General features: G+C 38.7%; 1 protein-coding gene across 7 annotated transcripts in view; it reads left to right on the forward strand.

Moving 5' to 3' along the window:
- The window catches only part of MAPK10 (mitogen-activated protein kinase 10), a 151,939-nt gene that overhangs the window by 114,075 nt on the left and 10,899 nt on the right, over positions 1–26,965 (forward strand). For 6 of the 7 annotated variants that reach the window (XM_069855392.1, XM_069855395.1, XM_069855393.1 and 3 more), the window contains 2 exons: positions 17,293–17,475; positions 19,247–19,371. In XM_069855392.1, the coding sequence (XP_069711493.1) occupies positions 17,293–17,475; positions 19,247–19,371 (308 nt within the window). Of the gene's footprint in view, positions 1–9,230; positions 9,303–17,292; positions 17,476–19,246; positions 19,372–26,965 lie in introns of all 7 variants that reach the window. The other variant, XM_069855397.1, reaches the window with a different exon arrangement.

The raw sequence follows: 26,965 nt of genomic DNA on the forward strand, positions 1-26,965 counted from the left end.
TTATGAGCAACTCTAATGCAGAAAAAAATTTCAGTGTAAAAAAGTAGCAGCATGGTAAGTGGTTTGAGTTGGATGGGACCTTAAAGATCATCCAGTTCCATCCCCGCTGCAGTGGCCAGGGACACCTCCTACCAGACCCCATCCAACCTGACCTTGAACACTTCCAGGCATGGGTCATCCACAGCTTCCCTGGGGAGCCTGGACCAGTGCCTCACCACCCTCATTGTGAAGCATTTCCTCCTTATGTCTAGTTGAAATCTTCCCCCCTTCCAGTTTAAATCCATTCCCCCACATCCTATTACTACATGTCTTCATAAGAACTCCCTTCCCAGCTCTCTTGTCAGCCTGCTTCGGGTATTGGAATGTTGCTATAAGGTCTCCTCCGAACCTTCTCTTCTCCAGGCTAAACACCAACTCTCTCAGCCTGCCCTGGTATGGGAGGTGCGCCAGCCCTCTGAACATCCTTGTAGCCTTCCTATGGACCTGTTCCAACAGTTCCATATCCTTCTTATGATGAGGACTCCAGAACTGGACATAGCACTCCAGGTGGGGTAGAGCAGAATAGAGCGGCAGAATCACCTCGCACGACCTGCTAGCCACACTTCTTTTGATACAGCCCAGGATATGGTTGGCCTTCTGGGCTGTGAGTGCATATTGTCAGTTCATGTTGAGCTTCTCATTGACCAGCACCCCCAAGTCCTTCTCTGCAGGGCAGCTCGCAATCACATCATCCCCCATCGTTTACTGAAAACGGGGATTGCCCTGACACAGATGTAAGACCTTGCACTTGGCCTTGTTGAACCTCATAAGGTTCTCACAGGCCCACTTCTCCAGCCTGTCCAGGTCCGACTGGATGACATCCCATCCTTCTGCTGTGGCAACTGCACCACTCAGCTTGGTATTATCTGCAACCTTGCTGAGGGTGCACTCACTCTTGCTGTCAATATCATTGATGAAGATATTAAACAGCACTGGTCCCTGTGTGAACCCCCGAGGGACACCACTTGTCACGGATCTCCATCTGGACTGTGAGCCATCGACCATTACTCTTTGAATACGACCATCCAACCAGTTTCTTATCCCCCATACTGTCCACTCATCAAATCCATATCTTTCCAATTTAGAGAGAAGGATGTTGTGGGGGACCATGTCAAAGGCTTTACAGAAGTCCAGGTAGACTACATCTGTTGGTTTTCCCGTGTCCACTGCTGTGGTTATCCCATCATAGAAAGCCACTAGGCTGGTCAGACAGGACTTGCCCCTGGTGAAGCCATGCTGGCTGCCATTAATCACCTCCATGTCCTCCATGTGCTTTAGCATGTCTTCTAGGAGTATCTGTTCCATAATCTTCCCAGGCACAGAGGTGGGACTGGCAGGTCAGCAGTTCCCAGCGTCCTCTGTTCTTCACTTCATAAAATGGGCATAATGTTGCCTTTCTTCCAGTCGCCAGGGGCATCTCCTGACTACCATGGAGAGTGGCTTGGAAACCACATCAGCCAATTCCCTCAGGAATCTAGGATGCTTCTCATCCAATAGACTTATATACGTTCAGGTTCCTTAGGAGTTGGTTGCATTGCCTTCATAGTGGAAGACCCTTTGTTTGCTTTAAGGTGTTCTATGTAAGTTTCCTTCCTGGCACCTACAACCTCAGGAGGCTCCTGCTCATCTCCACAGGACTTCAACTGTGTCATGTCATCCTCAGCATGCCCCAGGGCAGCAGGTGGAGAGCCTATACCAGCACCCCAACCCTCCAACCATTGTGTGTCCTCTGGCAGCTTGTCATAGATATGCCTGATATTGTCTCACTCCCGTTTCACATCTAATTGAAAGCCCTTCCTCTTACGTAGACGAGTTATCACCCACATTTTCCTCTGGTCGGTCTTCCACAGCTGGAGCCTCATATCTGTTATGGAGAGGCACCTGGGGAGGCATGGGCAAGGAGGGGCTTCTTTTTCTGCCCCGTCGATGGCCTTGCTTCCATTCACTACTTCCCTTTAAGTCCCTGCTTATGTCCCGGTGGAGGGGAAAGGATACCAGATTCCTTTGATCAGTGTTTTTCTGGTGGCTGTCTTTCTTCCTGTACCAAGGAGCTCAGGGGTTGGTTCCACCAGTCTGTCTCTGGCTCAGACTCCTTGATGCTCCTTAGCCTCTCCACTTCATCTAGCAGCTCTGCCACCAGGCTGAGGAGATCTTCCACCTACTCGCACCTTACACAGCTATTGCCCCTGTTGCTCTCTTTTTCCAGTGCAAACTGATGGCACTCCCTGCAGCCTGAGAGCTGGATGGCTGTGTGTTTTTCTGGGAGCTCAGTCTGAGCTGATGTGTCCCTTCTGGCAGGTACAGAAGGTGCAGCCTCCTGCCAGCTGGACACCATGGCTGGGGTCTCTCTCACCAACTGAACTTGCCCCCTGGGCACAGAGACTGTACCCTCCTTGTGTGCCCTGCCTTCGTGAACTGCTCTTGCAAACGGCCAAGCCCAGCTTTCTGACATGGCCCATCTGTCTTTGTGTGCTCCTGTTCACAGTGCTCCAGTAGCTGTGCTCCTAGGGGGCCATTTAAATCTCCTGCAGCTTCTTCCAGGACCACCCTGTGTGTCAGCCACTACATGGCAGCTGCTAGGACTGAGAGTCAGGAGCTGCTCACCTCTTGCTAGCTCTTGGGGGGCTCCATTCTCTCCACAGAGCACATTTTCTGCCTTGGTCTGGCGCCCAGCTGCAGGACTTACCATGTCTGCTGCCGTCACTCGATGATTCTATTGTATTTTCCCAGGAATACATATTGGAAAAAAACTGCTTGTCTTAGAGAAAAAGTTTTGTATCAAAAAAGTCTTTTAGGAAAAGAAGTTGCCTTTCCACGACTCATTACAATAATTCATCTTGCATTTGAAATATGGTCTGCATTTATTAGTGGGTATAATCCTAGTTGTTTGAGTATATGTTGGGGGCTTCTTAAACTTTGGTGTAATAAAACATCTGCACTTTTGCTTAATGTGGTCCATTTTTGCATGTTCCCAATAGTATTTTCTTACGGCATGTTTTGTCTTAAAAAAATAAAAGCACAGCCAAAACAAACCCAACAATTTGCATTAGGATTATCTAAAAGAGACCATTAAGAATGGCTGGCCTGGCTCTCTGGATTGGATCAGCTGATGCGCGTTAGCCTGCTTCTTAAGTGTCAGTTAGCTGTGATGGCATTGATGGCTAAGTTTGGATTTTGTTCAGCGAGATGATTCGTCCCTGGGTATTTGGTTTTGGACTGGGGATTTTTCTGAGAACATAGCAAGAGTTTGAATTATGATTATTTTACTGGGGAAAGTTTGCTAATATGAGACAAGGTCTGTCTCAAAGAGATTTCAGTGTAGCTGTAGTTGGCTGTTGCCATTCTTCTCTTTCTTTATTTTAATTCAGATATGTATACTCTAACAGTTTATGGAGCAATTTGCACTTAGTATAAGAGCTCTATGCTGTCTGTGACTTGCGTGGTGTTTGTAGTGGATCCTGGCTGCTACAATGAAGATGATTCATTGCTCATTTCCCAAAACTCACTAAAGATTTTCAGCATGTTTTTTCAGTTTTTGAAACTGAACATACAGTTTCAAAAGTGGCTGACTGTTGAGTTGTAGATATATGCTACACCTACTGCTGACTCATTTGAATTTCAGCCCAACTTATTTGAATTTCAGCCAAGGCAAGTTAGTTGCCTTTTCAGGCACTTATGAATTTTTTTTTACTTTGTATGCTATCAGTCACCCTTTGCTTGATGGCAACTGTACTAATTTGAGCTGAGTTTCAGTTGTACAGTTTAGCAGAAACTTAGAACTTGTAGACAAAACAGATAGTACAGAATTGTCTTTTTTCAAGAGCATGTCAAGAGTAGGCATTTAGTTGGGAGCAAAGTTCTACTGGAACACACTTAAAATCACATATCATGTATCACATATTAAAATATATAAGTATACTAAAATTTTGTGCTAATCTGTATTGTAGCAGGAGAGATTACATGTGTGATTTCTGCTGGAAGAGGTAAAAAATTGTACTTGAATACTCCTTGAGACCTGGGAAGAGGTACTTCAAATTAAAAATTTAAACTAAGCTAAAAAGAGAGAAGATAACAACGGCAGGATCTGCAAAATGTATTTTAAATGTTACTGTCTTTTAGATGCAATGTAGTGTGTTTCACATTCCTTGGCAAGATTTTCTGTAGGTCTCTTTTATTGTGATCATTTTTTTAAATAATTATATTCAAAAGAAAATGGGAAATAGAGGAGAGCATGAATCATTCCTCATGTCTCCACTCATTCTTGTGCTTGCATCTCAGGACTCCCCTGGCCTTTTCTTAATGTTCATTTCCCTCTTAATATCCTGTGACTTCCCTTCCAGTCCCCCTGCAAGGTTTACAGTTCTGAAAGGGACAGAGAGACATAAGTTCCCACAAAGAAACAGTAGTTTTTCAGCACTTGTTTGGCTCTGCAACATAAGAGCCAACCTTTGAGGAAAAGCACAGATTTGGATGTGATTCATACTTCCTTCTGAATTTTCCAGTGGGCTAGCCTTTGGCACCTGATTATCTACTGTAGACCAGTTCTTTCTATTCCAAATCATAGAATCATAGAATCATAGAATCATAGAATAACCAGGTTGGAAGAGACCCACTGCATCATCGAGTCTAACCATTCCTATCAAACACTAAACCATGCCCCTTAGCACCTCGTCCACCTGTGCCTCAAACACCTCCAGGGAAGGTGACTCAACCACCTCCCTGGGCAGCCTGTTCCAGTGCCCAATGACCCTTTCTGTGAAAAATTTTTTCCTAATGAATGAAGCTGAACATCTGCTGGTCTGAATCCTGGGGTGCGGAGACAGCTTAACTGTGTCCTAAGAAGGCACAATGCGTATCAGCTTGGAACTCACAGAGAGTTTTCAGTAAAAGAGAGAAATTCATACATTGGTTTGAAGCATCATACTTACAAAACTGTGGCAACTCCCTTTTTTTCCCATCTAGAATCTGTCAGGAGAGTAACTGTACTCTACAGTGTTTGTCAGATTCAGTTCAAGTAGTAAATTAGAAATCAAGAATGCAATATTCAAGTGCTTTGGAAACCTATTCCTGTTATTGAGAAATAGTAAGGTTTAAATAACATCATGAGGAAAGTGGTGTTTCAAAATAGAAAGGAAAGACTTTCTCAGGAAATCTTAATAAATAGAATTGATACTATGCTGAGCACTTGGTAATCTGAAGCCGTTGCAGATGTAGTATTTGGAGCTTGTGCAAAAAAAAAACCAGCTATGCCCATGTGTTACCAAGAATTAAAAAGCTTTTGTTATAAATTATGCCCTTTTTCTATTGCAGAGAAATAAGAGAAAAAAAACCTGTAAAAACTAGTCAAGGTGTCCAACAAAGGCTGCTGTGTTTTATTTTCTGAAAATTCAAGTAAGGGGCCTAGACATGGTTCTTCAGAGCAGACCTCAGTGCAGATCTGCAGGTGCACTCAATAACAGAGATGGAGGTAAAGGGAGGTCCTATCCAGCACTCCAATTTAGGAGGATTTGGAGAGAGAAGCTCAGTGTGTTGTGGCAGGCATGCTCAGTCACCTTGAAATTTTACTAGTTTGCACCTCAATCACTGGGAAACAGCACTATGCACTAAATATTTTGGCCTACAATACAAATAAAATCTGTATCACGATTTGCCGCATAAATAAGTCTATCATAGTCTTCCCAAATCAGCTTTGAGGACACAATCATTTCTTTTCAGCTTGCAGAAGGTTAATTTCTGCATCACTAAAACAGGGGCTAATACAAATGTGAATGTTTGGCATTCTCACTAACACTCTGCACAGAGAGAGAAATTGAATTAGCCCATGAGGCTGGGAAATATAGCAAAGCTCATTCAGCTGCACCTGCCTCTCCGATCTCCACAGTTTCCCATGGCAAGCGTTTCATGAATTTTAATTTGAATACCATGATATTCATTCAATGGAATCCACAGCTTAGTGAGTGCAGGGGTGAAAAGCTACCTCAGTAGTTTTAGCAAAGGCAGTTGCATGTTTTCCTTATGGGCTACTTTTCGTTGTGTTTTATCAAGTCCCAGAGAACCTGCAGTTTGGCAGGAGAAGGATGCAGGGCCATTACGAAGGAATGAGGAAAGAAAATACTACTTTGTCCATCAGTATCAGAGTGATGCCCATGCTTCTTACAATTCATTCTGAATGGTAGGAGCAGCATGATGCAGAAACAGAAAAGGAAATTGCATCCTCGACTGATTTACAAGGAAAGTGTCCATGGAAGCTTAGCATGGATCTTCTCCATATAGAAACATCTTTGGCTAGTTCTAAAATTCATGATGCATTTGCACCTTTACTGAAAGGATACTGCAACTTGGAAGGATGAGCAAGCACTTACTTGGGTCAAGAAGTACGTGAGACTAAAGCACAAAGAGGAATAGATGTCTATATTAATGTTTTACTGTCCCTGCTCTTCCTTCTCTTCTCACCACCTTTTCTGGTCACCTTCCCTGTGAAGGACCATGTCAGCAACTAGGCTAGACTGCTTCCCCAGGACACAGGAGGGCTTGGGGGCAGAGGATATGCATCTATGGCAATAAAGAAACTTCTGTTCAGCCTTCCTAAACTGTATTCAAGCCTCTGGGGAGACAGATTCATTCCCAAATATTTTGCAAGATCACCCAGACACAATCACTGTTGAGGGTATTTCTGTTTAGCATGGAATCAGTAGCAAGAGGTGGGACAGAGGTTAAGATTTGCTATATGAGTGAAATATTTCACTTGTTGAGAATAACAGTTGCCCATGGTTTGTGGTGGGCATTTATCCAAGGTGGATATGCCAGGGAGATGTTTGGTTTCCTTGGAAAACTTAATTATATTTTGAAGTACATGTGCCCACTCCAGAATGCATTTCGGAGCAGTTGTGTGCACTAATCTGGTTTGTAGAGGTTTTGAACAAATTAAAAATCTCCTATGCTCAGTAATCCAGGGCATGGGTTTCCTAATAGAGAGGGGACTAACCAACAAGGGCTACCTAATTCTCAACAATTTCATTTCAGAGAATTGTGAGAAGTTCTAGGTTTAATTCCTTAACACTGTGATCATGTGATCCTAAAACATTCAGGCAAATAGTTTCTAAACTTAAGCTTTACCTAGAGTCACGCAGAGGTCTCTGTGACTATAGGTTAGTCTGCATTTGATTAAAGCTCAGGAAAGTTCCATGTGTTGGTGGAGCATGGCCAGTCTTTGTGAATATCTTGCATTTGGAAAAAATCTTGAACCAGGAGTAATTTTCAGTGCTTTGGAATTGAATGCAACTGTTTAGAGATTGTGTTTTGTTTGTTTTTCTGATGCTTGAATGAGTCAAATTATTCAGACTGCATCTGGATTGAGGCTGGACTAAAAGAAATTGAGGACTGAGGCTTAAGTGTCTGTACTGCAGTTCCTTATGGAGCTTTATGAGTCTCAGTTCCTTAACTGGGGCTTCTAACAGCTGCTGCTGTATATGCCGAAACTCCTTACCTCCAACTAACTACTTGTCTTAAAGACGCACTGAAACTCTGGGTTCCAATTTGACTCTTTTTTTTTTGGCTCAGGAGAGGAAAAAGAGGCAGCAGTCAAGAAGGCACAGGGTTTTTTCTCTTCAGAGGTTGGTTATTTTCAGATGTTCATCTTTTCTTCTTCTGATTTGGAAATTTTCCAAGAGCTTCCATCCCACGACCTCAGGAGTAAAGAAGATTAATCATCTCTGCTTTGCACAATTTACAGTTTAGTAAGTTACTAGTTCAAATTTTGTGTGTGCGCTCTTGAGCACAGTATAGAGGAGTATTGTCAGAAGGCAGCCTCTGAAGATAAAAAGGGATTAATAGTAAATGAACAAACAACTGCTTGCTCTATCTTTTCCTGATACTTTGCATGCAATTTAGCTCATAATGAAAGCAGCAATAACTTGCATCTCTAGGTTTGCTTATTGCTTCCAAACAAGTGGCCTTTTAATTATTTCTTTATTTGTTTATTGATTTATTCATTTTGTAATGATGAAGCTTCTCATTTGCTAAATAAAACAACAGGGAACCTTAGGCCAAGGCATGTAAAGATTTCCATAGACAGGACATTTGCCTTGAAAGCCAAATCCACTTTAAACTGTTGCTCAATATGAAACTGTAAGAGTAAACTTAACCAAGCAGCATGACGCTTTCCTTTCCCCCCCGCCCCGCCACTGTTTCTGGCCCTGAGATACCAGTCTGTCCCTTTTCTTGCTTCCATGCTCTATTACATATCATAGAGCAAGGACAGCAGAAGTAATGTGGTTTCATGGTATTGGTATGGGGGAAAATGCCACCTTAATCCCATACTGGATACAAGGAGTCTGATTTTCATCTCATGTTTCAGCATAAAATGAAGTTAGCTTTGTTTGACCCAGCTGAATGGCTCTTCTCCATACAAGGTAAATAGTCCACTGGATTGCTCTGAATTTCAGTGCAGAAGGTACAGCTTAGTGCTTCTGTGTCTCAACTGTCCTGTTTAGAAATCATTTATTATCACAGCAAACAGAAATCTTATGACTCTCAAGACCCCCATTATGGACTGCTGGCTTCACTAAGATTCAGTGGAAGTGAGTCAACAGGCTCTAAGACAGCATTATTGGAGTTGAATGATTTCAACAAATTTTATTCATACCCCTGAATAAGAGATATATATGTCTTCACATTGACCCAAGTTCCTTTTGTGGCTTCTGGCAGTTCAGCTTGTGAAAATATGCATGGATCTCTGGTAACTGAAAGGATAAAGGAAAAGTAATTTGCATATCCTCATTGAATACAGAGACCAGTATTTATTTACAATACAAAGCAATATAAACATAGATAATGAATGCAAATAGAAAAATAAAAAAGACAAAATTAATTGGTAAATTTTAATTGCAAAGTTGTATTATGATACAGTAGCCAGCAGTGGGTCTCACTTGGTTTTCTGTATTTAATAGTGTTGTCTTTCATCCACACTGGGGCAAAGAAAACTGTTGGAATCAATTTTTCACAGACCTGATATGTTTTAATGAAACTTGTACACTTAAGCAGAAAAGCATCTGCAGAGGGCGAAAGGCAGGTCTGTGTCTGCTGTGTGGGCTGCAGGCTCTGTGCTATGGCATGAATGGATGAGTCTTCTCATTTATTTGTTGTTCTGTTTCTGTTTTCTTGTTTACTTTCATTTCATTTTTTGTTTTCAGTTGACATGTGGTCAGTAGGGTGCATCATGGGAGAAATGATTAAAGGTGCTGTGTTGTTTCCTGGCACTGATCGTATCCTTCCTAGCAGCCATTTCAGCCTAAGCAGGCACTTTCATCTCTTTCCCCTCAGCCCCTTCTCACTAGACTAGTGCTAACATACATTTGTACTGTACCGAAAGAGCTAAGTCCCACTGCAAAATCCTTGCAACGCAAACGGTCAATAAACCCCTTACTGCCTCTCAGTAAAAGCCTTAGGTGGAAACTGCAGCACGTATAGCGTAAGAAGATGGAAAACAACATCCTATATGGTTCATGAGAATTGCCTCTGCAGCCAGTGGCCATTTGTGTTCAGTTTTGTTGTTAAAAAGTCTCTGTTAATTTGATGGGGGAGTTGTTTCATAAATGACAGCGGTTTTTAGTTCAGGTTGTAGCATGGTAGGTACAAGTTCACTGTTTACCTCAGAGCGGCTTCTAAGAGGTTCTGCATTTTAGGAAGAAGGTGTCATTAAATTGGACATGACTTTCAGAAATCCTTATTTCATTGCTTGCTTGCTGCAAGTGGTATTGAAGTAGGAAACAGACTCAGTCTGAGGACAACTTCTACTTCCCAAGACTAAAATTATCACTTAACATTGTACCAATGTGATGATTCAGAAAGCTGGGAATTTCCTTGGAAACCGTTGTAGTGGACTTCAGTCTGTCATCCTTTATTTCAGTACAAGTAGCTATTATGTGAAAGCAGAATGTATTTTTGACATCAGCATGAAGTAATTTCAAGATAGTTGCATTAAATCAGAAGCAATCCAGCCACTCTAGACATATGTATGTTTTCCTTAGGGGCTATTCTGCATGCAGGACTGAGGCAGCCATAATTCTTACTTTATTTGATGCTTTGTTAAAGATTTGATATATACTCAATTATTTATCAGATTGTGAAAGCATTTTTTTCTTTTGCACAGCAGCAGCTGAGCTCCAACTATGCTTGGTCTAACTCCAGAGATTTCATTGTTTGTAGGATTACACAAATGAGAAATGGAGATGACCTGTGTACAAGTTTTCCATCTAATTTGAACTCCGTACTAGATGACAGAGGAGTTTCTAGGCATTATTCAATTTTATGTAACTTTCTTTGAACACATATGTGTATGTACACTTATGTATATACGCGTATGTGTGTGCATACAGATACTTATTAATTCAGTTTAGCACTTCACTTTTGGCCTCATTCACACTTAAAGGGTTTGATATTTTGATTAAAATGTGCAAAAAGTAGTACCTGAAGATCATTAAAGAAATGAAAGCAGGCAATTATATCATTAATATTTTCACAGCCTTATCTGGTAAGATTCATTTTGTGTTTTGTCCAAAATGTGGGGTGAGCATATTGAATACTGAAATGAATGATAAAATTCCCCCGTGTTTGCATATGATCTGGAGCACATTTTACCTGCATATGTGAAAGTAGACCTTTCCATTACGTGTGTTAATGGAAATCGCCTATTTGTGCTCCTTGAAAATTTGGCCCAGGTGGTGCTAGTGTTTTTCTGTAAATGCAGAGTGAGAAATTAAAGTAATTTAAGTTATCATAGTTCAGTTTTTTAGTCGGGACTGGTTTTATGTTAATAGACTTATGTTTTTAAGATATCGTTTAAAGAAACGAGTAAGTACAAGTAAGTACAAAAAGAATCAAACATGCCTTATATAGTGCTTCAAAAACTGATTTCTTTGACAGAGCTGCATACTTGTTAAAAATAAATCCCACAAAGCATCTATAGTTAAACCATTTTTTGCTGTTTATTATTGCAATAACTCACAGAAATTGGAATTGCCAATTGCTGATTTGTTTGGGATTGTTCTGTAACTGAGTTCATATTCTTCATTTGTATTTATAATATGTTGCTAAATTTGCAGTTTTATGCAAACAGAAAATGATGCCACTGCTTGCTTTCAGGCCACTGAGTACCCTTCCTCAAAGCCACATCTTCTCCAAATCCATCCCCCAATTCTCCTCTGCTACCAAGCAGCTGCTGGCAGGGGTTCCACACTTATTGCTCCTCTGCCCATCTGTGCAGCTCAAAAACAGTCAGAAAGCTGCAAGGGCAGACCCAGCCTGCTGAGACTGATGATTTTGTGGCATCTAATTCCTTAGAGCCGCCTAGAAAATGCTTAGTATTTATGTAAAAATGATTATTTCTTCAGATGTGTGATAGAGTTGGGGAGATGTATAATACCAACTACAGGAAATATTAGCCCTAAGAACTTGAGAGCAGTGTATAAGGATGTATTTAAGTGTAGAAGGAGCAAGAGTAAGTAGAAATTTGTTTCCTCTTCAGCGTAAGATGGGTGTTAAATGGATTAAGACTAGCTGTGTACCAGAATTTCTTATCAGCGATTTTTTCTTCACAGACACTGCTTCATTTCACAACCACACTGCAATTTAAAGAGTATTTAATAATAATTAGTGTCATTTTTTATGCATAAATGTCTGTGAAAAGCAGTTTTAAGACTGAAAGACAGAATATTCATGAGATGCACTGTCAGTCATGCATTTGACTGCAAAATCTACTATTTGCAATTTTCCACCAGTTAAGGAGTATAGGTCATTTGATGTTGTTTCTGTTTACGGAACTAAATGGTCCGTTTAGCTAACAGAAGCAACTTCCGTAGCAAAATAAAGCCATCTTACATGATCATAGAAAATCCACAAGCAGAAAATTAGCAAATGCCTTTGGTTAAGTGCAGAGTGAACTGCTCAGCTAGTCTGAAGCTCTGTTCCGCTCCTGTAATGCATTTGAATTCACTCAAATGGAGCAGAAGGGAGCCCACCTCTGTTCTTTCTTTAAATTCCAACTGTGAGTGAATGCTTTGCAGTGTTCAAAATCATGATTTTCTTTACTGATCCTTGAAATTTTACTATTTCTCTGCCATTTTTTGGTGCATGCACGTGATACAGTGAATTGTAAGCTAAAGCTTTTTTTTTTTTTTATGTTCTATGAAACTTCTTTTCAACGTTGACAGCAGTAGCTTTGCTTACTTAGAGACCAGTATCGTGAAGCTTGGACACATACGTGCCTCAAACATGGAGAAAGCTGTGATGTGTTTTGTTGTATTGTCTCAGGAGAAATTTGGAAAGCTGACTGTGAGTTGAGTCTTGCTCACATGTTCTTAAAATTTTATGAGGGAGGCTGTTATACTTTTCTCACCATGCCATAGATGATCTGAAGAAGTTAAGAAGGTGCCTTAGTCCTCTTGTGAGCTGTGAAAGTGGTAGTTGTACGCAGATTTTTTTTTTTAACTTCTGAAAGCTGAATTTTAGACAGACAATGAAGAATGTACTTTTAAATTCTGTAGTTCAGAGTGCTTATGGACACCTATGTATATTCACTAGAGTGATGTAAGAGCAGCTGTATGCATTACAAAGACAAAAGTGTACCACAAAAGAAGGTTCTAGAAACATAGAAACAGCCTAGATACTTCAATAGTGAAGAGATGTCCACAAGGGAAATGATAATACTTATCCAAGGACAGGATTGCAATCCTGTGCTGCAATAACTGGACTACCCATTAAGCACTGATTGTGTAAGCAAAGATGCTCAGCAGCTGGATGCAGTGGCAGCTAAATTAAAAATAGAAGTTGAAAATCTTAGTGAAGGTGTCATCATAGTTATGCATCCAAAAGGTTACTGACAGCTGCACAACTAATATAGCTATCTCCTGATTTCTGGATGATCAATGGTAAACTTTTAAAGTCATTTTACTTACATGTTATACTTCGGTTTTATTATCACCACATGTTCTATTGTAGCATGTAAATAACAACTGATGTTCTTGAATTTGCAAAACATTTTCTGCTACAGTCTAACTTTTGCAAATGCCACGTTCTTCTTAAAGTGTTCACCTTGACACAGAAAATGCTCTACACTTACTGTCTCGTCAATTGCTAGAGTTTTTCAATTTCTTTTGTATGTTTTTTCTAAACTGTGTTAACATCTGTATGTTAAATACGGGACTGTGGAAAAACACGTGTATCTGACATCAATGCCTGCCACAGGAAATTGGTTAGTTTAAGTTTTAATTAGCACATTTCTTTTTTTTTTAAAAAAAAGGTCCATTTTAAAAAAAGAAAATTAATTGATTCAACAATTAGATGTTGGGGAGGGAAATCTTGATGAATTAAGAGCATCAAAAATTTGTACCCAAAGCAATGCAGTTAGTTGTCACTGATGCACATGCATGTTTAAGGAGAAAAGTATCAGAAAAGTGATTCAATTGTGATTTTGAGATTGAAAAGAGATGAACTCACCCTGTCTGTATATTATCAAGAGTTGTGTCCATTTTTTTCACCTTAACAAAAGTAAGATTTGACATGCCTTAGTCCTAATCATCTCCAGAAGTGGCATGTTTAACCCGAAAGAACAAGTCCTGCTCCAGTGCAGCAAAGCTACTGTAGATATGCTGATTCATGGGTGAAGAATGTACAGTCCAGTATGCTGGGCAGGGAAGCATGATAGCCCATGATCACCACCACCACCCAGCACACTTCCAAAAGCTCTGTTATAAACAGGCATTTTGGTGGAATTATTTGTGTTTTCTATATTACGGTCCACAGATGCTGCTTGAGGACGATTTTAAGAAAAGGCTTTTCCAGCATAGCTGCACTACAGAGCAGTGTGGAAAAGCAATGTGTGGTTGGCTGTTAGGTTTGTAACAGGAGATTTTTCCCCTACCTTTTTCAGGAAAAGAAACATGAACAATTACAGTAAGATATTGCTAAAGTTTAAATAGCTGAGCACTGACAAGTTTCTGACTACCAGGGAAAAATGAACAGACTTGACTATATGCATCATAGTATATTGCTATTTGTATAATAGTAGAACTAAAACAGTTTACTGCAAGTAGTATCTCCTCCTGCAAAACCTTGCTGCTAAATGCGAGAAAACATAATCTGTCACTCAAAAAAAAAAGTATGAATCACTCAGACATAACAGGAGAAGGAAAAATAAAATTTATTGCCATTTTTAGGCTGGCTAGCTCAAGTACAAAGACAAAAATTCTAAATTTCATTTTTTTGACCACAAGCTATTAATTTTTGCAACTGTAGGAAGGCTTTTAGTATTTTTGGATGGAGATAAAGATGTTTTGTAAGTTTTCCCTTATAGCCAAGCTACATTTCCTTAGTTATTTGAATATTTGCAGATAAATAATTTAACTGCAAGCCACATGAAGGGAAAAAATGGTTGTCCTTAATTCACACTTCTGAAATACATTGTATTAATGCACACATTGCATCCATGGGAACAGAAACAAAAGTAATAGTAGACTTTCAGCCTGTACCTCTAAATAGGTAACTTTACTGTGAAATCTGGTTTTTAAAATATAAATACTTTATTGTGCATTCAAAATATTGTTTGCCCATTAGAAATTTTTGCACTTGCTTTAGAAAAAAAAAAACATGTCTCTATCTGCAGTTCAGATTCTGGTTGTTTTCCAACTATTTAGAAAGCAGAGGAGAACAATCCTGAAGATAGTATTATAGCGCAAGTAGAAAAGGTGACTGGGAAGCTTAAGGCAACCTAAGGTTTCACTCAACAATAAATCTTCATTCAAAAGATGCTACTTTCTGAAATTAAGTTTCTTTGCTGTAACTTTACATGGCCACCTTGATGTTAGTAAAAATGCCACAGTGTCAGTGCCAGGGACAAACTAATAAATTCAGGGTTTACTTTTTTTTTTTTTTACTTAACTTTTTCTTTCTTAAGCCATACAGATGCTATTGTGTATAGTTGACAAATATTTCTTGGTCCTGTTTTGGGGCAAGGGACAGCTGAGGTGCTTCAAATAGTTTTAAAACTATTATCATCTTCTAGAGTTTTGGGTTGTAGTTCTTTCCAACTTTCAGTCTGTCCAACATTTGCTGTTAGCAGAATTTTTTATTCTTTACTTTTTTTTCCACTCAAATACAGGTTAATCTAATACAGGTCAATCTATTTTGGCCTGGGAAATCTCTGTCAAAGTTACATGATCATTAACTCATAGCACCACTTTTTCAATTGGTGTGCAAATAACATTTATAGTCACAATCACTCACGGGTTAATGAAACCTCCAATAGGTTTTGATTCACGTTAGGGCTGTTCTACAGCAACATTTGTTTTCTGTAGAATTGCTGAAGTCAGTTCTGACTGCCACCTAGAGAAAGCTCCTTCTCTTTGCTTCATTAAGTAGACCTCAGATTTTTTTCAAAACTTTTTTATTTAACCTCATACCATGATGGATACAACCTCTCGTGATCTGGTGCACCACAGATGCAATGAGTGGTGACTGTATAAAACTTAACAATGAAATGGAGTCAGGCCAGTATTTAGCGAGAACACTATTACATTCTTGCACATGTATTTGACCTCAGAAAGTTATCCAGTGCTAGTAAGACCTAGAGAAGTGAAGAAACAAATCCAGAGCAAAATATTTGTGTCAATCTCATGGAAAAATGTTCTATATCCACCTGCTCTTCCTGGCATGGTTTAGCTATTGCTGTTAAGATAAAAACAGGTCCTGAGTGCTTCATCATGTCAATTTGTCTCTGTGTGTATAGACATATATATAAAAAAAAGAACTGAAAACATTTATTTAAGGGCTTTGGCAGTATTTGAGCATGTACGTAAATTGTTTTCATTCTTTCAAACATTTTTGATTTGTAAAGCTGTAATTTTTAAATTAATTATTTGACTTCTGGTTAAACAGGACAGTTCAGGTGAACACTGATTAAGTCCATCTTGAATATAAAAGCTGTGTGAAAATACTAAGTTTCCAATTCCCTAAACACTCTTGAAAATCTGAAATTGCTACTGCACCAAAGAGCTGGGTGTTGCTTGTTTGTTTTTTTTTTTCTTGTTATCTTTATTCTGTCAACCTAAATTCTCTCTTAGATTGTCAGGAAATGACTTTAGCATTTGGGAAACTTGTCCACGCTTACAACATCCATGACAATAATAACTTAGAAGAGTAAGTAAAAAAATAAGATAACTGTGCTGAAATGCTTTGAATGTTTGTCTTTTAAAAGTGTTTTATTTCCAATATGTTCTTAATGAAACTCCCTTCATCATATATCATGGCATCAGTGTACCCATGGCTGCATGTACTCTTCCTTTTTTTTTTTTTTAAATATTGACATGCCATGCTTAGCACTGTGAATTAGACCATTAGTGTAGAAAAGGTACTGATTTTATGGACAATTTGCTTAATAATTTGCTTAATAATTTGTTTTGGTTTTGCCACCGTAAGGCTTGTTCTGAACATCGCTGGAAGAGCTACATAACACCTATCAGACGCCTAATTGTTATCTCAAGAAAACTAAAAAAGTCAACAGCAAAATTTAAAAAGTCAACAGCAAAACAAAAAAAAGCTAAGTACAAATTGACTGTAATGCAATTTCTTTTAAAGTACAAAAGCCTGTTTCTTACTAGTAACAGCTTAACAATGCAGCCATCACATCAGCTGTCTTTAGGAAATGAGACCTAGTGCATGCTTCTAAAATCAAACAAATTGCTTTTATGGAGTTGCTAGTTGGGTGGTTTGAACAAAATTGGCACCGATAAGGTTGTGTGAGATAGTAAACATACAGCACAAAGCAGATGAGTTGAATATGACTTCTGTCCCTTCTCCCTTGACCCAGTTGGGTCTCATCTTCTATTGACTGAATAGAAAGGGCCAGTGAATGTGTAGGCAAGATGACATAGCAATAATTACCTTCATGTAAAAAATGGATAAAAATGAAATTGGTAACAAGATTTGACCCAAAGAGAGGAAGCCGTGTATTTTGCCACAGTGGTGGTGCTTTTAGGATTTGATGATGCCTTCAAGTCAGTAAGTACATGTGTGAGAGAGAGTTTTGCCCTTCGCAGGCTATAAGACCTGGAGGCATAATGAGGAAAAACAGATAGTGATTCTCAAGATGTTATGAAGGAAGTTAAACATCTCTGAGAATATCCAGAGACCATTCAAACAAAAATGTCAGAAGACTGCACTGGAGTTTGCATTTTGGTTTCCTTAACTACTAATGTTCAGATATTGATCAGTGGAATAAAGTTATTGAGCAGCTGGGAACACCCTGTCCAGAATTCATGAAGAAGCTACAGCCAACAGTACGGAACTACGTGGAGAACAGACCCAAGTATGCTGGCCTCACTTTCCCCAAACTTTTTCCAGACTCTCTCTTCCCAGCTGACTCGGAACACAACAAACTCAAAGGTATGGCCTACAAAGGGACATGATTCACATGTTAACAACTACAATGCGATGAAGGGTTTTTTTCAATTTTTCCTTGCTTTTGTTGCACTCCCTTTTACTGCAGTTAATTGCAGAGGCAAATGGGATTTGTTCATCTGAGAGGCAGCTTTTGAAAATTATTTTTGGAAACTCTGGTGCTTGGGCAGCCAAGGGAATACATGTTATCACTGATGTGTTGAGTGTATCCCCACAGCGTTCTGTGCAATATTTCTGTATCACGAGGAACAGAGGTGTTCCTTTATTCTTATTCTTAACTTTAACTCACAGCTCTTGAACCCCTGCAAACTTAGTAACATGTATTATTTCTGCACCACTTGAGTACTTGGAGCCAGTTACTCTGGTGGTCTTTAATGCTTTTCAGTTGCTTGCAGTTTGCATACCGTTACATTACCCAGAATACTCTTTCAATTATCAACTGTTTTGTGGCAAGGCTACTGTCTCAGCTCTGGGAACAAAGTTAAAGGTCTGAGTAGATGCTTTTGGATAAGTACTCATACTACAATAAATTGAATATTAGAATCTCCTTGGATTTGGAGCTAGTAAGTACAAATGACTATAATACCATGCTGTTATCTTTTGGATACAGGAAGCACATGCACCTGAGCATACTGAATGCTAATTTTTAAGATACAATCACAGAACAAGAAAGAGTTAATTAAAAAAAAATCTATTTGTGCATCATTGTGTTGTCAAATGCCATGCTTAATTTTTTCATTACAAGGTAATGTTGATGTTTTAATTAGATATTACTTTTACCCACAATATCTGATGAGATGCCTAATAATATTTTTGCACTTACATCTCTTTACATTCTTTTTCCTTTCATTTTGTTTTTCATGGACATAGGAAATAATTTTGAGCATGAAGGAGCTTAGAATATTACATTGATAGTAATACTAGAAATACATGTTATCATTTTTTTTACATGGGTTTAGATCATACTATATTGGTTACAAACTCTAAACAGTAAAAACAATTTGTTGCAGCCTGGTAGGCATGATGGGCTATATTATCAGGTAAAAAAAAATCAATGCTGCACATAAAATTCAATGCATATATAAAATTGTTCATTTTTGTAGTGGAGGATGATGAGTCCCACTTATTTAAACTTTGTTACATGAGACAAATAAGTCTTGCACAGTTCCAAGATACTTTCATACCATTATATGGTGATCCCAGGCTACAGATTTGACAGTATTGCTTCTAATGGATGCTCTAAGATAAGACTGGTACTTATGCCTCTCTGAAATATTTCATGTATCGCAGCAGGCTAGGTGAAAAACTTTAAAAAATACAGAGAAGTTTGGAATCACAATAAGAGTACCTGTAAGTTTCAAGCTTCGATTTAGTAATGTCATCATTTCAGAATTCGTTATGCAAGTTTTTTTTTTTTTTCTAAGCCAGGCAATAATGTATATACCTCAAGCACATTTTTCTTGGGTAGGTTATTCAGCCCTGTACACAGAATCTGCATACAACATGTAAAACCTCACTGAACCTGTTAGGGGACTTACGGTATGCAGCCTTGATGTTGGAACCTTCCTAATGTATCCCACCTAAAATGATTACTGAAGAACTCTTGCTTCAAGGGTTTAAGGCAAGGGGCAGAAGTACATACAAATAATCTCTAAAAGGGATGTGTCATTGTTGCTTTCCTAACCCAATTAACCCTCCTCTGGAGGTGGTGATTGTTTTATACTAATGCTATGTTTATCTGACTTCGTTGTTCTAGCTAGCCAAGCCAGGGACCTTTTATCAAAGATGCTAGTCATTGATCCAGCCAAGCGAATATCAGTAGACGAAGCCTTACAGCATCCATACATTAATGTCTGGTATGACCCAGCAGAAGTGGAGGCGGTAAGTGAGGCATGACTCCTTACTTCAGACTACTAAACACAGATGCAATTCATAGAGCCCTACTGCTTTACAGCAAATTTATAATGAGCATGCTATAAAGAAACAATATCATTGTGACTGCAGTGATCTTTGGATTTACGTGAAATGACATCTGTAGTGACAGGATATTTCACTTTGTTAGATTAACTGACAATTCATGGGAGAAGTAAAGACACTTCAAGCATATGAAGTCTTTTTCTGCTTCCTACGTGACGTGAAGAAAGGATTTCAAACCTCATAGCTCATTTGTTTTTTCTAGCTATATAAGTCAGTCTGGCAAAAGATACTACCTTTCTCACTAAACCTTTTCTTGGGGGAAAACAGCAATCTATGTTTGCGTTCAAGGGTATGTGTGGAGAGGAGGAGATTTGCACAAAACAATACAGAATCCTGAAGGTTGGATTTAGAAAAATTGTAGCAAGACATAAAATGTTCCTTAAAATGAAGCAAGTTCTCCTGGATCATGGTTCAGTGTTCAGTACCATGTATTCTGTGTGCAAACAGAAATGGAGTTTTCCTTATAATCCTGTCATGCTCTAAACACCTCTCTGCATACCTTGATAAGGCTGGTGTTAACAGGCCTATGTGCAATCTGTAGGCACTTCAGTGACATGGTATAATAGGTATGGGTACAAATTTGGTGATGTTCCTTGTAATATTGTGAATTAAATATATGAAAACAGAGCTCAATATTTTAACAGGTTTAGAAGTCTTACTTAACCACAATAGGAAACTAAGACCCTGAATCTTGCCAAATTAAATCGCTGTTGCTTAGTGATATGCTTCAATTCAGTGTGTGTTCTTGAAAGTGCAGTAAACTTCAAAAGCAAAGGGAATGCTTAAAACCCCATCAGATTTCATGCATGTAGAATTTTTGCAGTGTATTACTTAGGAGTGCTTTATAGGGGATGATTCTGCTATGTAGAGAGCCTTTAGTTTCTGTGTCCTGCTTAGTTTTCATCAAGAAAAATGTTTATCAGTCTGAAATGTGAACATTTTATTCTCTGCAATATTTTACTCCCTTGCAAGTACGCTTTAGTTTCACATTGCGCTTGAAGATCTCATTCCATTCCAATACAACTTTCGTTGTATTTGCATGCCTTTCTTAACTCTGTTTTATGGAACCACTCTAATGTCAGAACTCAGATCTGGATGCCTCTTTAGATGTGTTTTGTCTGTGAATTTAACCACAGAGAGCCACTTCTGATGCAGAACAGGAAGGGAATTAGGTACAGTGGATGTTTCAGTGTAATGAAGTCAGTCTTTACAAGTGTAACCTAAACAGAAGAACATGAGGTTAATAAATATTCATTTTGCAGAGTGCTAGGAATTCTAGAAAGAGCCTGGCATCACTTAACACTCATTATTTTTCCAATATCATTTTCAGAATAAAAATTGAGCTGGACAGCTTTCTTCTATTAATTTCTATTATTAAATTCTAAATTTCCATCTATTCATGCTGATACATCTACAGTGGCTATCTGTGAATCATTTGCTAATTATTTTCTGCAGGAAACATAGATGGATTTTCTTTGCCTCTCAATTTAGCTGTTGAAGTGCAGTCAGTCTGTGTTTTTCATTGGCATTATCCTGATGATGGAATAAGTTTCTTAAGCTGAGTTGTCACAGATTGGTGGCTTTTTGTTTTTTCTCAAAAGAGTATCCTAAGGTTCTGGGACTGCTACTAACTGATAGTGCCTCTATGAGGAGTAGTTGTGCCTACATTAGACAAAAAGTTTCACTTGTATATCCATGTTACAACTTGCTACTTCTTGCTGAAGTCTGACCACCCATTAGTTGTTTACAAGACAGCAAGGTGCCTGTATGGGATAAAGTTTTTGTTGGTTGGTTTGATTTAGTTTCAAGCATGAAGTAACTTGTATCCTTTTGGAAAAAGCTGTGTTGGTATGCACAACAGGCTGTGTCCATCTCTTTGTGACTTTGTCTCTTGTAAGACTATGCTGACATCTGACGTCTGAAAGCATTACAGTTTTGTGCAATAGTTTATTAAGCCATGAACCCCGGGCTCTGCATTGTGCTAATTCCCTTGTTCTATTATACTTCCGTGTTATTAGTTGTTGAAATTTTGTACTTGTAAGGGTATTGGATAAAGAATTGAACTACTATCACAAAAGTCTTCACGTTTCTCTCAAATAAATACTTCACTGAAATATCTGCCTTGTTAGAGTTCCAGAAGAGTTAACATCAAATTCTGTAAACATTTCCTAACAGCATGCATTAAGCATGTCATGGGTAATGGGGAAATGATTGTCATCTTATGTATTTTAGTTACATCTTGCTAAATTTGTAGGAGGGGTGGGAGTTGGTACTCATCTAAAACCATCCAACAAATGAACTCTTTGAGAGGTAGGTAATTTTGCTGATTCACTTAATAATCTGACTTCATGAAATTGTCTATACTGAACTAAACTGCAGAAGTTATAGTATGGTACAATTGCACAGAGAAGTAGTATTTGAGTTACATGTGAAAACCTAAAAATGGTGTTCTGGATCATTAATGTTAGCTTTTGCAAAAAAAAAAAACCTCAGGGAGATTGGTTTGTAGAACAGATTGTGTTGTGATTCTTCCAGGTTGTGTGCATCTTAAGATTTCCATTTCAATTTGAATGGAACAAGTCATCTTTCTCTGACTTGGTAAGGCATTGTATTAGTGTGTGCTATGAAACAACTACACCAGCACATTTCATTTGCGACTTTTCTATTGGATCTCTGGATCCAGCCTACTGAATTTTGGAACATGGAAATGGAATTTACATCTGCCACTGGACCTCAGTTCTGTAGCTGAACCTGTTTCTAGATGTAAAGATGATTCTAGATCAGAGCACTGTTGAAGTGTGTTGAAATCCTCACACTAATATTCTAGGTCCCTTTTGTCCACAACCTATGCCATATTTTGTTTAGCTTAAAAGGCAGCAAAAAGGCAGAGAAATGTGTATTGATCACTGTTTCACTGATTGCAGTTAAGGGTTTGCTTCAGTATGGTCTCCGCTTTTGGTGCCATCCTGTTTTAGCTGTGTTTGGGAGCCAGCTTTTAGAAATTAAGGACAAAAGCAAATAAAAGACTACAGTCTAAATATTTTTTAAAATCATTTAGTTTCATTTTTTCATATGATTCTTTGTATGCAGATTGAGGGTAAGTGTTCGTGATTGGAATGGGTTGACAGAAGGTTTATGCAAATGTGTATCAGCCTAAGGCAAGCCTGCTATTACAAAGTTTCCGTTCTCAGTGTGTAATAAGTTGCATGAAATTGTGTCTGTTCCCCGTGTCAGGAAAATTCCCAGCCCAAGGAAGAGGTGATGATGTTTTCTCCTTCCGTGGCAGTCTTGTGAACTTACATAATAGTAAAGCAATGGAGGAGATTGAGCCAATGCTAAGCACAGTAGTTATTCAGCCTTAGCTATTGACTGCAGAGTGAACAGGGAAGGATGGAGTGGAGGGAGGAGTGGGAGAAAGGACAGACTAGATCAATGTTCTGCCATTTCCTTGGGGAAAGTCTGCAGAGAATGAGCTGGCACCTTAATGAATTCTCCTTTACGGTTTTCAGCATGACAAGGCTCTATGAAGCCACCCTGCTTTTTCACAGACTACCTTGCATATGTGCAGGCCAGGAAACCTGATGAGAGAGAAAACATGAGTGATAGGAAAATGAGTGATGGAGAGGCTTTTAGACACTCACATTGTGTTTAGATTTCTATTACTTTTCCTGATTGCTCCACTGAAACTTAGAAGCCTGCACTGTCTTGCATCTGCCCATGTTTGCTGCACTGTGTTTTCTGACATTTGATATGCACTTCTCCATAGAATGAGGACTTTAATTGTGTGACTAGAGGTTTGGTAGTGGGGTGGGTTGTTTTGGGGGGGTGGTTTGAGTCTTCCTCCCACAGTGTCTAATGTGAGACAGGATTCCTTCCACTATCAATAACCCTGTACGTTAGGGATTACACAGAAGCTAGGATACAGAGGTATCAAACAAGGTGGAATTTTCAAGAAGAGTTGGGGGGTGGGGATTTGGTTAACTTAGCTGCCTCATTAAATTTCTCAGTAAATGATTTCATCAAAAGCAGCTAAGCATCTGTTGCACAGTATTTGTTTGGTTCAGAAGCCTTGGAGGACAGGCAACTGAAAGCATTTAACGTGACAGGAATTTTGGAAGTGAGCTGTTGTGATGTCATGAAGTGTCACTATGTGCTGGAGTAGACCATGAAAAGCATTGAAGACATTTCAGGGAATAAGTAGAGAACTTGGTGTCAGAGTTTAATCTGGAAGTAACAAACCTCTACGTCTGCTCAGATTTACAGGGGAACAGATAAAATAGCCCTATCCATTTAAAAAGCAGTCAGTGAGACAGTTATAGTCCCTTTTTATAAGTCTATTAAAGGCTTATGGTCTTTCACTGTTTACAGCTTTTTTACAGGCTGCACGGGGGCAATAAAACTATTATGTCTCCTTCTGATGGACAATGGGCAAAGACTGTTACATAAATGGGAAGTGGTAGGAATGCAATATTCTTTCTCCCCTAATGTGTAACAGCGTTAAACTCTTCTGGCCAGCCTCAAATGCCATGTGATTCCCTGATACAGAGAGTAATGTGATATGTTGTTAGATGTGGTACTTACTATTCACTAACAGCAGAAGGTGATATGAACAGTGCTGTGATTTTCCCACAGACTTCTGCATAAAACCAAACCACATCCAAAGCCCTCTATAGCTCTGAAACAATCATCATATTTACATTTAGAAACAGGCACTGCACAGATTTTAAGCTTACCTGCAAAACAAATGTATTTATAGGAAATTATTATGTCTAATATAGTAACGTAGTTAGCCAGCTTCTTTTGAGCCCACTCAGATTGCCACAGTATCTCTGAAAATAAAGTCACAGTGTTAGGTTCTATAGAGTATAGATCATTGTTCTGAAATTTATTTTAATAGTGTTACTCACATATTTTCTATATTTAACCAATTATAACTAAAATACCTGTTTTTAAAAAATGTGAAATTATACGGATAATGTGTGTTTATGATTGTGTGAATTTTCCAGTATTTTAGGAACTGTTGAAATCCCTTATCCAACTTAACACCCAGTTTATACGTAGGAAACCAGAGTTCAAAGGGGAAAATTAGTATTTTCTATTATTATACAAGGAAATTTGTAGTAAATTCAGAATAGGAACCTACAGACCTTTCAGTTAAAGGTTCCTTCTTCCTGTATGTTATATGCAGAAATTGCCTCAGTTCCACTTATAAACAAATATTATGTTTATTACTCTTGTATTATGATATTTACTTTACCTACATAACAGTATCTGGACTATTATAAGGAATAGGTTTTTCACATTATACCTTTTCTCTCCCTAAGAACTCTTATTCTCTTCTTAGGAAAGAAGACATTTCCAACATTTCTTGCCTCTGCATGTACATTATGATGTTTATTGTAGATAATATCTCCCTGATGACATAGTAGCTTCTGTTTTAATCTACACAGCTAGTTTTTGAAGTCACAATACATTCTTATCCTTCATTGAAATTATCACAAATCTGGTATATAATTTTTCATGCCTCTCCTAATGTTTATGTGGTGCTGCCTACATGCATGTCATCATTTTCATCCCAAAATATGTAAAGTGTTTGTGAACAGAAGGGATTCTTAGAGACATGTTTTAGAATAGCTTTAGCATTGTTACCTGGGTGTTTCTGAAATCAAATTTCCAAACACTTGTGCTGGTTGTTTTCTAGGACTGCATTGGCTTGAGCTGCCTAATCTCCAGTCTAATTCCTTCCACACTGTTGACATTAGAAATAATTTTGAATGGGATGTACACCTACGTATCGGTGACAAAATCACATTCATATGCAAGACTGTGCCTGCCTCCTATTCCTTGCCTTAATTTGCTGGTTATTATGTCATGACTTAAAAATTAACCGAGTACTTTTTGGTCAGAAATATTTTTGAATATTTCTGGTAGATGTTATCTTAGAAGAATTTTTGCTCTTTAGGGGCAATTTTGTAGGACTTAATCTTGCATATTTTTTCTTCACCTATAAATTACTTCACTTCATAACCTTTTGAATATCCATGTGATTTCACATTTGTTCCTAATCAGGAACAGTATTGTTTCATTCCATTGGGAACACATCTAGTAGCCCAATTTGCTATAGAATATTATCAGATGTTTTGTGTTAATTGATTTCAGAATTCATGTTAGATTTTACTGTACCCATAGTTGTTGCTTGTTATCTGACACATCACGCATCAGAAGGGAGACTTCTTAACAAAAGTACGGACGAGATTTTAAAAATATTCCTTTTAAGCATTTCTGTTTCTCTGTGTTGACAGAATATTATAACAGCAATAGATTTTGTGAGTTTTACTCTCAGTAACTCACTCTGCTTTCATTACTGATTTTCTTTTCATAGGATTTCTATTTCACTGGGATATCTCCGCATCTAAGACTACCCATAAGGGGTTGAATAGTGTATTATCATTCATTTTTCTGTGCATGCTAACCTGTGTGATACCTCTTATTAGCGTTATGCTGTTTCATACAATGCTCATGAAGAGAGTTTGGTTTGTGGTTCTCAGTCCAAGGTCCTTTCCAGGACAGAGACTGCTGCTGTGTTGTCTTAGCCCTGTATAAACTATCTGTGACCAGCTGTTAAATACAATCTATTCAAATGCACATGACTTTCAAGTTTCACATTTTGTCACATGAAAAAAAAACCCAACTCCCAAATCTTACTTCACTCATGAGTGCTGAGCACCCGTGATGATGGAGAAGTGCTTCCGGAGAGCTCTGTGACCTTGGCAAACAGCACTTCAAATAAGGTATCACCTTCACTACATTTGATACTTAACAGCAAGATCAAGGCTATCAGGTTGTGCGCCTTTTCTCTTGCTCAGCCCTGTTTGTGTAGGTACATCTAAACATTTTGGTGATCTGCCATGGGGTTTTTTTAAGCAATGAGTTACAGGGCTTGGTTCGCTGCTTAGAGGTTGATAGTGTGCATCTGTTATCTCACAAAAGAACTTTGCAGCTCTGCTTTGTACACAAGTGCAGATATTTCGTCTAGTCAGTGACATCTATCCATTTATAGCTGATTAATTATGCAGAACAGAGCTTCTGCAGCAATCTTTGTTAGTATTAGCGAGAAGTAGCCGTTAGAGAAGAAAGAGGCATTTCTTTGCTTCTTTTCTGACCCAAACCAAACTGAAGTTTTTTTCCAGCTTGATGTTGTATGTATCTGCAAGCTGTTCAGTCATCTGTGTGTAGCCAAGTAATCTTGACTCCTGCTGTCTGGTATCCTTGCAGTCCAGCTGTTCAGAAACAACACAGACCACAGTTTCTTCAATGCATACTATGCGTGGAATTTTCCACAAGGCTCTGCAAAGAGTCCAAGTATACAATTGGGCACAGAGGTATCTCTTCTTCCATATCCATAGCTGAGATCATGCCCAGCCCACTGTGGAATCCCTAGGCAATACAGGGTGAAGTGCAAGGCTCTGGATACTTTTCTCTCTAGTTGAAGAGACTT

The sequence above is a fragment of the Phaenicophaeus curvirostris genome, chromosome 4 (assembly GCF_032191515.1).
Source record: "Phaenicophaeus curvirostris isolate KB17595 chromosome 4, BPBGC_Pcur_1.0, whole genome shotgun sequence".
Taxonomy (NCBI): Eukaryota; Metazoa; Chordata; class Aves; order Cuculiformes; family Cuculidae; genus Phaenicophaeus; species Phaenicophaeus curvirostris.